We start from the raw sequence: 12,201 nt of genomic DNA, 5'->3' as shown, positions 1-12,201 counted from the left end.
GTGGAGTGTTTGAGGAAAAAGTGAAAATAAATCTTGATTCAGAATAGAATGAAAAATTTTTTGAATGATGTAAGAACGAAATGCAAAAAAAAAAAACAATACTGTAATACAAGAAATGCATTTCGGGGTGAGAATATTGTATGAAATATAACAAAATAAATATATTATAAAATTATGACAAGAGTCATATAACAAAATTTATAAATGAAGTAAAAAAGAAAATAATGAGCAGAGATTCGCATCAACGAAAAAGAGAAAAAGATGCTATATATTATATATAAAGAGGCGAAAACGTATAAAATTGCAAGGTGGATTGCAAACTTCGAAAAGATATTCTTAAAAATTTTGATTCTTTTTAATTTACAGTCTGAGAGAAGAGTATGTAAGCTATATTGATTACTATGGAAAATTTTTATCCAGTTGTTTTGTTATAACTTTGCTCATCATATTAAAATTATATTTTAAATGTCAGTTTCTGTTGTTTTATCGATTGGACGTTTATTTACGAGAACTAATGTTCGTAACAAAGAACAATAATTTAAATCGCACTTGAATGTTATTTTTAATAATGTATATACATCATATCAATTGAGAATATAAATTAAAAAACATTCGAATCAAATGATGAAAAAATTTATCGAAAAATCAAAGTGACCATTAGGAAAAATTATCAGGTTATTTATTGAAAACTTCATATTCAATTGCTAACTGAACTGATCGAAATGTCGATGTGGTCATTAGGGATTAACAGGTCACTAAAAAAATCTATACAGTTGATATATAAGTTGACGAAAATTGGGACGACTTTTTAACTATTACTTAATTAGTGAAAAACTCGAGAGATGTCAAAAAATGTATGAGTTTAAATAAATAAAATAAATGCTCGAAACCAATTGTATTTTCGAAATCTAAATTTTTTACTAAAAAAAAAAAACAAAGAAATATAAGATTAAACGAACACATGCATTCATGTAAACACAAATAATAAAAAAACGAACCAAAAGTGTCACGAACGAATAAAAGAGAGCTGTAAAATGTGAAATGTGGAATACACACACTATTCGAAATGTATATAAAATCTAAGAATGATGAAATAAACTTATTGCAGACTATAAGTTTTGTTATATTTTATATTGAATTCACCCTACTTATACATGTTACCAATGGATCATCATGATATCAACTTTCGCCACACTTTCGTAGCCATCGCTTTTACCCGTTCCCACGCGACGGTCGAGAAATCAAGCACGTTTTTGAATTTTCTCTTGAATTGGGTAAAGTAAAAATATTCAAATATCAATGTCACCAAACTCAAGCCAATCCCGATGAAAATGAAAATAAAAAGCCCGCCGATACTCTTGATCGTTATTCCTCCTTTGAGCTCGTCCGTGTCGCAAAATTTCCTTTCGGGATTTTCCTCCCACCATTTGGTGCGAACGTTTTGCATCCATCTGTTGTCGAACAGCTCGTAAATACTGCGAAAATAAGGCGTAATCGTTAATCGAGCAAGCAATCAATGTATCGCCAGACTCGTTCGACTCACGCATTGTTGAAAGCTTGCGTGAGATTGGAATTCTTCTGCAGCGCTATGGCGTACGGCTTCTTGGCGAATTCCGGCCCGATCTCCTTGTACTGGCAGTCGGTGAGGGCGCGATACTTGACGTCCGTGGCCTCGGTGATGAAGGCGAACTTGGATTGGGGCGCCTCGAGGCGCTCGATGGCCTCGTCGAAGCTCTTGAGCAGGCCGTGCTGCTTGAGGGCCGCGAATATCCTGATGAACTTGTCGCTCAGCGGGTACTCCCAGACGGCGAGCTGGGCGCGCTCGTAATGCGACAGGCTGTCGTTGAGCGTCGTATCCTTCCAGATCCTGCGCGCGCTCGCGAGTTTGTTACGCGTCAATTTTTTTTTTTTTATCGGCTCCACTCGAGCGACCATTATAATATACTCACTCGTAGAAGCGCATCTCTATGTCGCGCATTCTGAGAAAGTAGCGATAGGTCGTGCTGTTCTCCACGACGCTGTACGAGAACTTGTACTGCTCGACGAGGTCGTCGAAGCTCTCGATGACCTTCTCGAATTTGCTGATAGTGAGGAAGGCGGCGAGATTGGCCGTGTACGAGGCCACGACGATGAAACCGAAGAGCCACCAGGTCGCGGCGACGAGCTGGCCCGACAGGTTTCTCGGCGCCTCGCCGCCGCCGTGGGGCGTCAGCGACGTCAGACAGAACCAGAGCGACTCGCGCAGGCTGAAGATGCGCTTGCACTCGTCGTCGATGTCCTTCTCGTCGACCCCGGCCTTCTTCGGATTTTTCACGACGTTCTGATAGCTGTAAGGCGACCACGCGTCGAATATCCAGATCAGCAGGCTCGTCAGAAAGTAGGCCCCGATGATGCAGAGCCACACGTCCACCTCGAGGATGGTCAAGAATCTACGCATTAAAAGTACATAGTTTTCAATATGGAGTTCGATGGAAATCGTCGAATCGCATTATAGTTCACCTGAACAAAGTCGTGGGCACGACCGGCTGACGCATCAGCACGGAAATTCCCACGGACGGGAAGATGGCCTCGGTGAAATCGACGACCCTCCTTCGCTCGGACATGATGCTCAGAGCCGCCAGACCTATGTCGGCCTTGCCGTTCTTCAACATACCGATCATGCCGTCCCACTCGCCCTCGTCGTTCATGATGCCGTACTCGTTCTCGCCCAGCACCGTTATTTTGTACCTGAAGCGCAGACGTCTTGCCAGCTCGTTCAATAGGTCGATCAATAAGCCGCTGAAGCGACCGTCGACGCTGGATTGCATGACGAACGGGGCCTTAGGTATGGTTACCACCGAGTAAGTCGGAATTGTTCTCGTCGCCATTCTCGCGACGCGAGACGATTACAATGAGCCAACTGATGCTCGCACGATGGCAATCGTTGTTTTGACATTTGTCTCTTCGTTCTTCTCTCGCCCCCTTCGACCTTTTTTTCTTTTTTTTTTTTTGTTGAAAAGTCGGTGAAATGGGAACGCGCGAAATGTATAGCTACGTAATAATTGCAGGTAGTTACATCGCAAAACAACAAGAGTATCGCTTCGAAAAAAAAAGAACATATTAGCCGAACACAATCGTATCGATAATCCATAGCGCAATTGCAACACCGAGTTACGCGGAAATAATAATAATAATAATAAACACATAAACTGCAGTTGTAATGATTTTCAGTTCTCAAAGCCAGCAAGTGAATCGTGCGTAATTATTTATAATTATTCTAGTCGCTAAATATTTATTGAAAATCAACAACGGCACCGAAAGCTATTTGTGAGTGAGTGAGTGAGAGAGAACATTATTATTATTATACATTAAGTACATACATAATGTCAAATTTCAAGTGCTCTTCAAATATTCAAGTTAATTGCGTGATCCAATACACACTCTCGACTCAACAACTTATGCATGGTATATTTGAATTTCCTTCTAACCAGCTCGTATTCTGCTATAGCCTGGCCACGTTTAACAAAAGCTCAATTTTTATTTTTTCATAGATGTACTCAAGTCTCTACAGTAACACACTTATAGTGCATTCAAAGGGGATTTAAATTTTTCAAAAAGAAATCTTATTTAAACATCGGAAAAGGGAAAAATGCATGCGGTCAGCAACTGTGAAATTTTTTCTCGATGTGCATTTTCATATCCAATAAAAGATTAAAACGGCGTGATTTTTTAAATTAAAGTTTCACTAATATCATTATTAGTTAAATTACGTCACGTTATCCCTAATATTCTTGATTGATTAAACGCATTGCAATGAGAATCTACACTACTTGGAATATGATTGAAATTGCAAATTTTCAATGTTTGCTTCATTGCCGCATTCAAATTCCATTTCAAATTCCATGCATCAAAGCCATACCGAAATGAACAGTTTGCGCGTTTAAACCGTCAATTTGCGTTGAAATTACGTATCGATAAGCACACCCCGTCATATTGGCTCACTACTGACTCTGCGCGATGAATGTCAACTTGGTTGTTTTTTTCTTACGAGTTCAAATGGTCGATTATGCGCGAAGCAATGCGCGTAAACTTGCATAGCCGTAATTTGGGGGGTGCACGATATTATTGAATTCTTACTCAAATTTGTAAAGCGCTATAAACCGTCCTACTTTCACGGGATCATTATTTTTCAACAACATTCGCACTTGATAAAAAAATTGGTAAAAAAAACTCCACGCGCTCTTGCAACTGCACACTCGTATGCGTGGCTTTAATTGAAGGATAACATACGTAATCGCGCGCAGCATTACCGAAGTATTACAACTAATACGTATAGCTACACGTATACGTACACGAAGGAATAATTGGAAAGTTATACTCTCGACGTTGCAGCTACGAGTCGCGAAGTTACGAGTTACTAATGCGCAGGTATATTACGACGATGTGTGTTTCGCGCGCGAGCTGGCCTCGATATCTCTCTCTCTCTCAATATCTCGATCTGTGGCCGACGCCGCCGCCGCCGCCGCCGCCACCGCCACCGCCGCTGGTGCCAGTAGTGTCGATCTGCTCGAAACTCTGGGTAGGCGCCGGTCTCAGGTTGAACTTCATGGGCTTGGTAATGCCCGGGGCTAACTTAGTTTTCGAGCTGCGATCTTGATGGCGCTGTCGGGCCTGCGGCCGATAGCGATAATAGTAGTACTCGAAAATCAATGTGACGCAGGCGAGCCCGATCCCGACGAAGATCACGATGAAAACTCCGCCGATGTTCTGGATGCTAATGCCGTCGCTCTGGTCGTCGGCCTTATCGCACTGCTGCTTCAGGGGATTCTTGTTCCACCACTGGTCCTTGAGCGCCTCGAGCTTGCGCTTGTTCAGCATCATTAGAATCCTGCAATCGCGTTGATTCAGATTATATAATACAGTTCCGCGAGGGGTTTAAAAAGCTCGATTATTATGCCTCTTACGCGTTATTGAACTGATCCTTGAGGGGCGAGCCCTGCTGCACGGCGATGGCGTAGGGCTTGCGCGAGAACTCGTCGCCCACCTGCATGAACTCGCAATTGGTCATGACGAGGTACTTGATGTCCGTGGCGTCGCCGATGAAGGCGAACTCGGTCTTGTCCTCGGCTCTGACTCGCTCCAGCGCCTCGTCCAGATTCTTGGGGAAGCCCGTGTCCTTCATGGTCTGGAACATCTTGGTGTACTTGTCGCTCACCGGGAAGTCCCAGACGGCGAGCTTGGCGCGCTCGACGTCCGACAGGCTGTCGTTCAGGCTCATGTCCTTCCAGATCTCGTAGAAGCGATTCTCGATGGCGGCCATGCGCTCGAAGTAGCGATACTCGGACGAGTTGATGATGGGCGCGTACTGGATCTTGTACTGCTTGCTGAGATCCTCGAGCGATTCGACCGGGGCGTCGAGTCGCGACACCGTGAGGAAAGCGGCGAGATTGGCCGTGTACGAGGCGATGATGATGAAGCCGAAGAGCCACCAGGTGGCGGCCACGAGTCGCCCGGAGAGATTCTTGGGTGCCTCGCCGCCACCCTGGGGCGTCAGCGAGGTCATGCAGAACCATAAGCACTCCTTGAGGGTGAACTCGCGCTTCTCCTCGTCGTCCTTGTACTTCTCGCGATTGTTCTGATAGCTGTAGGGCGAGAACTTGTCGAAGATCCACATGAGGAGCGAGGTGAAGAAGTAGGCGCCGAGTATGCACAGCCAGACGTCCGTCTCGAGCACGGTGAGGAACTGGAAGAGCGACGTCGCGGCCTTGGGCTTGCGTCGCATTATCGAGATACCGACCAGGTCGTAGTACGGCACCGTGTAATCGACGACGTTCTCGCGCTCGGCCATCACCGCCAGCGCCCCCAAGCCGATGTCGGCCTTCTTGTCCTTGAGCTCGCGCACCATACCGTTCCAGTTGCCGGCCTCGTCCATGTTGCCGTACTCCTTGTCCTCGACCTCGCGTATCTCGTACTCGAACTGCACCAGGTCGCGTATCTGATTGAGCAGGTCGATGCAGTAGCCGGACCAGTTGCCGGTCTGATTGTCGCGCATCACGAAGGGCGGCTTGATGACCGTCACCACGCGGTAGCTCGTCACCGCGGTGTGGCTCGCCGCCATCGATGCCTTTTCCACCTGCGCAAGAAGAAGAAGAAGAAGTCGGACAACGAATGAGTATATATATATAAAAACGTTGATCGGCGAAACCGGAGGAGCTCGCGCGACTGCTACACTCGATTGCTATTTACACGTAGGTATAGAGCAAATTGATCGCGTAGTCTCTGATCGGGCGATAAGCCAAAGTACACAACGCACACGTACACGGGCCAATATACATTATACGGGGTTTAAATAATTGACGAGCCGCGTCGTCGTCTCACCTTGAGCTTGTTGTCGATGCCGGCCTCCCAGAACGCCACCTGATCCTCGTTCACGACCTTCGAGTCCTTGACGATCCAGAGCTTGACGTCCACGTCGAACTTGGCGTGGTTCTCGCCGTTCTTGTTGCCCCAGTGGAAGCCCGCGTAGGTCGGACTGAAGCCGCTGCCGCTGCTCACCTGGCGCAGCCGCCTCCTCAGGTCGACGTTGCGCATCGCCACCGTCACGTTCTCGTTGAAGTCGTCGCAGTCGACGAAGCGCGGCCTGCGCCACTCGCCCGCGTCCAGGGCCGACTTCATCGCCAGCACCGCCAGCTTCGCAAGGTCGTAGTAGAAGGCCGACATGATCAGCGGGATCTGCAGGAGGCCCTTGCTCATGAGCTCGTTGAGCTGCTGCTGGTTCTGCGACTGCTTGGGCTTGAACAGCATCAGGGACATGCTCGAGCAGTCCTGGCAGAGCAGCGAGAAGTCCTGCACGAGGCTGATGCCGAACCAGCCGTACTTGTGGCCGGTGAAGTTGAGCTTGCTCGCCGCCGACAGGGCCGCGGCTATGGTCGACTCGTCGCCCAGCACGAAGAAGTTGACGATGTCGAGGTCGCGCAGACGCGAGATCTGCTGCTGAAGCGGCTCGCCGGCCTCCCGGGTGGGCACTATGACGTGGCGCGTGGGCACGTTGAGCAGCAGACTCTTGTACTTGTGGTCCATGACGAAGTTGTCGTCGAAGAGGATCGCGGCGTTGCTGATGTTGAACTCGAGGCACTGCTGGCGTATCACCTGGGGCATCAGGTCCGCCGGGTTCATCACTTGGATCAGGTATTCTGCGAAATAAACATACACGATTGGTATCTATATATACGATGAAAAATCATAATATATTTTCGTTACGTTTCTGCTCCTCGGTGATCTCCCTCCAGCCGAGCAGATCACCCTCCTGGCCGAACTGTGCCGAAACCGTGGGTATGCCGAGCAAGGCCGTGAAACGATTGACCGTCTCGGCGCCGGCGCCGAAGGTCGTCACGTCGAGCACGAAGTCGGGTATCTCGTCCGGATTGCTGCGCAGGGCCGACTTCCAGACCGAGCAGACGCTGTTGATGGTCTCCTCGCCGTCGCTTATGTTGACCAGGGCCACGTAGACCTGGCCGAGCTTGTCCGGGCTCTTGTCCTTGAGGGCCTTGAGGGAGTTGCTCACGCTCTTGTTGGCCAGGTCGTTGTCGAAGTCGTTGATGACGACTGCGAGGTGTAAAAGTAAAGGTAATTTTGATAAAACTAAATATATATATTTTTGTAAAGCTCCTATTTTTTCTATACAAGTGGAAATCTCGGTAAAGCTGGGTTTTGAAAAATTTTCATTTTGTCCCCACGCGCCACTCCGGTATCTCTATCGTAATAGAAAAGCTCGTAAAAAATGCTCCGCTGACCAGCTAGCGCTCGAAATTCTCAGGCATTCTATAGCACAGCAGCTATATACAGAAGAAAAGTAAAGAAGCATCTCTTTTCCGCGCGCGAAACAAATTGTATAACGCGAATGCCGCGCGCGTGATAAGCGCGTGAAAAATGTGTCGCCTCGTATACATTCTTTATACACACATAGACACACGCGCGCGTACACAAATAAATTATCTCATTCGCGTTCGGCCATTTATCTTGGAATTAATTGCAAATATTTTAAGCCCACTACTATACGGGGCACATTGTGCTTCGCGCGATATAACGTATAGCTGCTGCTGCTGCTGCGAGAGAGTAAGTATGTCTTTCTTCTTTTCCCAGGCGCAGGCGAGCATGAGCTTCTCTATTATGTACTGCGTATACTCGGCTCTCCGATACGTTAACTGCGTATCTCTCTCTCGACTCGCTCGCCGTATGTATAACTACGAGTGAACTTGATACTGTACTCGCATGCGAAACGCAGGAGTAAAACTTGCTCAAAGTGAGTATACTACGCGTCGGAAATAACGTCGCGCGTATTTACATAGGTGTTACACGCGCTGCGCGCTTACGACTTCTCTCTCGCGTATATAGTGCAGTAGTGGCACCATCAAAAGTTACATACAAACGCGCTGCAGCTGTATACTCATGTGTGTGAGTGCGAGTTGCAAAGCACGAGCTTTTTTCGCTGTTTTATTATCATTTTTTTTTCATCTAACTTTTCGTACGCGCGCGAATGAAACTCGAAGAACGGCTCTATAAACCCGCGCCATTGATGTCGCGCTCGCGCTGAAATGAATTCTCGTGATGTAGCCCTACTTTTTCCGCGCGCGAATTGAAAGCGACGTCGAGGCGTTGCCTCGCAGCTCTATGCGGAGCTTTCGTTTTTGGCGAAATTTACCATAATATATACACACGCGTTCGTTTCGAGGTCCTTTTGATTACGAGGCGTGTAGCTGTGTACCACAAGGCGCTTTTCTTTTTCCCGTTGCGAAATTTATGCTACTCCAGTACATATAACGCGAGAGCTGCTCAAAGTTCGAGTATAGGGGGTCTTCTGAGGAGAGTATGAGTAAGTGATGAGAAAGAGCAGCAGCGCAAGTCGAGCTGCGGCTCGTTCGGCTAGAGAGCTTCGGCTTATCCCTGTTTTTCTCTCTCTTTTTCATCTATATATAGCGTGCGGGTGCGTGGGCGTGCATTTTTTTGGCTCAAATTAGTTATATATACGTATATACTCGAACTTGGCTTTACTTTTCGCCCAATCTGAAGTGCATCCGATAATTTTTCAGCCACTATATATAATACTCTCTACAGTGGTATAGCAACAGCAGCAGCAGCAGCAGCAGCTCGTGGTTATAAAAAAAATATGAATGGGTCGGAGAGCTGGAGCGCGGCGGGGGTGGGAACCAAGAGAGAGAGCAACGGGGAGGGTAAATGTAGATAAGCGCAATTTCCACAGCTCAGGCGTTTTATCAAGCCACATAATACTTATATACATATGCATGAAAACACAGCCGAGCCGAGCAGCAGCAGCAGTTGCACACATTTTAGAGTCTCGTGCAGCAGCCATCCACTTTTGGCATTTTGAAACGGAAAAAAAGTTTGCGCACGTGTGCCTGCCTGCGCCTGTATGCACGTGAGTAGTAGTAGCAGCAGCGGCTTTCCTCGCACGAGTTGGCTTTCTCTATATGAAATACTTATTATGCGCTTGTACCAGGAAAAAAGCTGCGACACACATACACTCACACACATTCGTATACACGCGGCGAACAAGGATGTGACCTTTTTTGTGCAGTGGCAGACGAAAAGAAAAAAAAGAAGCATAAAGGACTCGACGACGCGTTTCTCTCAATGATATTTCGTGCCTGCGCACATAGATATTATACTACTACTCGGCACAGAGCTCCGTTTATATCCTCGGATATTATACTCATTCGACGTGGTGCGGAGGGGGAGGAAAAAAATCACACGAGCGACTTTTTTCGGAGGTATAGCGCGCGAGCAGGCCATTAAAGCGTCGGTGGCGGCGGGGAGCCGAGGTTGGCTCCTAAATGTGGCACACGATCGTCGAAAAGACGATTGCGCGCGCGATTTTAAAGAGGAGCTAGGACGGTGGTGGTGGTGGTGGTGGTGGTGGTCGGCTGCGCTATTACGGGACAATTAAATATCCGATGTATTCCGTCGAACGGAGAAAAGATAAAAAAAAAGGAGCGGAATTTTCACTAAGAGCCATTTTTCAGTCAGCGCGGCGGTATAATTTCTCTCGCTGAGGTCTTCAATGGCCCCGAAGAGAGAGAGAGAGAGAAGCGTTCGGGTGCTTAGCTATATACTACATATATAACTAGAGAGAAAGAGAAATGAACGGAATGATTACATAGTCCGGACAGTTGGAGAACGAGAGAGGGGCTCAATTAGCCGTGCTTCAGGAAAAGAGAGAATATAAAAGGCTGACGAAGAAAAATTACGCGAGCTGATGCTGCTGCTGCTTCTATATATATATAACGATAATATGGAGTATCCTTTGCGCGATCAAACACCCAGTGCAGTTTTTTTGTATATATGTAGAAGAGGACCTCCGCTGCTGCTGCAGCACAGCAGTTCAAATACTATATATACATTCTATATAAATAAGCACGGCCAATTTGCCGCAGCAGCAGTTCCTATTCCTTCAGTACGTATAGCATCATCATCGATGTGTGTGCCCTTGTAATATTTGTTCTCCGAGTGCTGCTGCTGATTGTCCTCCTCCTCCTCCTCTACCTCCTCCTTCGAAGACAAATACTTAATTGAATCAGGGTTGGGTGCGTATATGCGCTTTGCCACTCGCTCGCTCGGCTCCTTTTCTTTTTCTCGTATAACTCTTCCTCTCTCTCTCGTAAACATAAACAGCTTCGTTTAGAATTTCAATGCCTCCAACGGCAGTCGAGCGAGGAGCTACTGCTCCTCTAAGTAATTAAGCGCGCGTAGCTTCGTCGTCGTCGTCCTTGGTCGTTTTACGATACACACACACATCGCTGCTGGAAGCTCCCTTGCGTACGACATAATATAACGCAGCGCATACACATACAACATCGATCCGCGCTAAAAATTATGTCCATATATAATAATGGAATTTAATCATATTAGCGTCGCGCATAAAAATATCGACTCGCACCTTCTGCGTGTATATGTACAAGGGGGTTGTTGCAGCTACTTTTTTTTGTCGTTGTTGTTCTTGTATTTCGCTCGTATCTTTCGACTTTTTTTACTTGCCCCCGGCGCGTGTAAACATTATTGTGCATATTATTAATGCTACAGGTACAAGTAGTGCGACCTGTGCAGTACACACTCGCACACGAACGCACGATGTTTTAATATAGATTATTATATATTATATACAGACAGGAGAACGGACGAGTCACTCGCGCACTTAGACACACGGGCGCGCGCGCGCGTAACAGTGACCTATTATTGATTTATTGATTTAACCGGTCGACTCCTCTCTCTCTTTCTCTCTCGACGTTGATATTTTCTCCTGTTGTACTTTCTTTTTTTTTTTTTTTTTGCGCTAACCCGTTGTGTGCATGGTATAATACACACACACACGTACATACGTACACAGCAGCAGCAGTAGCAGCAGCAAAGAGAGTGAGAGAGAGATGTGCGCGCGCGAGTCTCGCGCAATATTCACGAAGCAGAAGGGAAAAGGCGATTTTACGACCTTCGTCCTGTTTTTCGATGCTCGCTCGATAATAATATAGACAATAATAACAGAGTTATCGTGTTATATATAATTTCTCTCTCTCTCTATTTGCAGCCTGTCCACGCGTCGACGTGTGCCATAATCTCAATTATTGTATTACATTCGACGAATCAATTGATCTGATAAATAAAATAATGTGCGCAGGCGGGGGGTAACGGGCCACGCGATCGGAGTCATCGTTAACCCGTATAATAATAATAATGATACATAAACGACGATTGTCATCGATGCCAAGCGCCAGTTCGCGAGCATACACACACAAACAATTATGCAACTTCGACTCGCGCGGCCTGCATATACATAAGAAAAACAAAACAACGATAACAACAAAAAAAGGAAGGTAGAGAGATACTTGTATAATTATAGCGAGTATATATGGCGAGAGAGTCACGACTCGTCGCTTTTCTCTCTTCTCTCTCTCTCTCCGCGAGAGCAATAATCCTCGATTTATATACGTGTATACTATATATTGTCTCTACTATCCATTCGGTCCCCTTTTCTGCGCGCTCTCTCTGTCTCTCTCTCTCTCTGTCTCTCCGCAGCAGTAGCAGTATTCGCGGCCCATTGAAGCGAAAATTAAACAAAAAACATCCACGCGCGCTATACTCTCTCTCTCTCTCTGCAGCTCAGCCGTTGATTGCCGCACTCTGCACATGAAAAGCTCCTGCCCGTATATATGT

At 46.6% G+C, this 12,201-nt stretch overlaps 2 protein-coding genes across 2 annotated transcripts; both read right to left on the bottom strand.

Annotated features, from left to right (window-relative positions):
* Positions 1-25: 25 nt before the first annotated feature.
* Positions 26-4,447, bottom strand: LOC106658318 (ionotropic receptor 25a-like). Its single transcript, XM_014380213.2, has 4 exons — positions 2,500-4,447; positions 1,950-2,429; positions 1,544-1,867; positions 26-1,475 (listed from the first exon to the last, which is right to left on the bottom strand). The coding sequence occupies exons 1-4, from the start codon at positions 2,865-2,867 to the stop codon at positions 1,172-1,174; spliced, it is 1,476 nt and encodes a 491-aa protein (XP_014235699.1). The 5' UTR covers positions 2,868-4,447; the 3' UTR covers positions 26-1,171.
* Positions 4,448-4,464: 17 nt separating this feature from the next.
* Positions 4,465-7,584, bottom strand: LOC106658317 (ionotropic receptor 25a). The gene is made up of 4 exons (XM_023461021.1): positions 7,240-7,584; positions 6,358-7,172; positions 4,944-6,112; positions 4,465-4,867 (listed from the first exon to the last, which is right to left on the bottom strand). Exons 2-4 carry the CDS (start codon positions 7,153-7,155, stop codon positions 4,465-4,467), a joined length of 2,370 nt encoding a protein of 789 aa, XP_023316789.1. The 5' UTR covers positions 7,156-7,172; positions 7,240-7,584.
* Positions 7,585-12,201: the final 4,617 nt, after the last annotated feature.

This window comes from Trichogramma pretiosum, unplaced genomic scaffold, assembly GCF_000599845.2.
Source record: "Trichogramma pretiosum strain Unisexual culture from Peru unplaced genomic scaffold, Tpre_2.0 scaffold111, whole genome shotgun sequence".
Taxonomy (NCBI): Eukaryota; Metazoa; Arthropoda; class Insecta; order Hymenoptera; family Trichogrammatidae; genus Trichogramma; species Trichogramma pretiosum.
The sequence above is the reverse complement of the archived record's forward strand: the minus strand, read 5'-3'. Positions and strand labels throughout refer to the sequence as shown.

What these genes read in the sequence shown, in the direction of transcription:
- LOC106658318 (XM_014380213.2), bottom strand. Translation starts at nt 2,867, where the DNA reads ATGGCGACGAGAACAATTCCGACTTACTCGGTGGTAACCATACCTAAG. An exon ending in GTGCCCACGACTTTGTTCAG is followed by an intron (nt 2,430 to 2,499) that starts GTGAACTATAAT and finishes TTTAATGCGTAG; the next exon opens with ATTCTTGACCATCCTCGAGG. An exon ending in ACGCAAGCTTTCAACAATGC is followed by an intron (nt 1,476 to 1,543) that starts GTGAGTCGAACG and finishes TTATTTTCGCAG; the next exon opens with TATTTACGAGCTGTTCGACA.
- LOC106658317 (XM_023461021.1), bottom strand. Translation starts at nt 7,155, where the DNA reads ATGAACCCGGCGGACCTGATGCCCCAGGTGATACGCCAGCAGTGCCTC. An exon ending in GCATCGACAACAAGCTCAAG is followed by an intron (nt 6,113 to 6,357) that starts GTGAGACGACGA and finishes CTTCTTGCGCAG; the next exon opens with GTGGAAAAGGCATCGATGGC. An exon ending in AAGGATCAGTTCAATAACGC is followed by an intron (nt 4,868 to 4,943) that starts GTAAGAGGCATA and finishes ACGCGATTGCAG; the next exon opens with GATTCTAATGATGCTGAACA.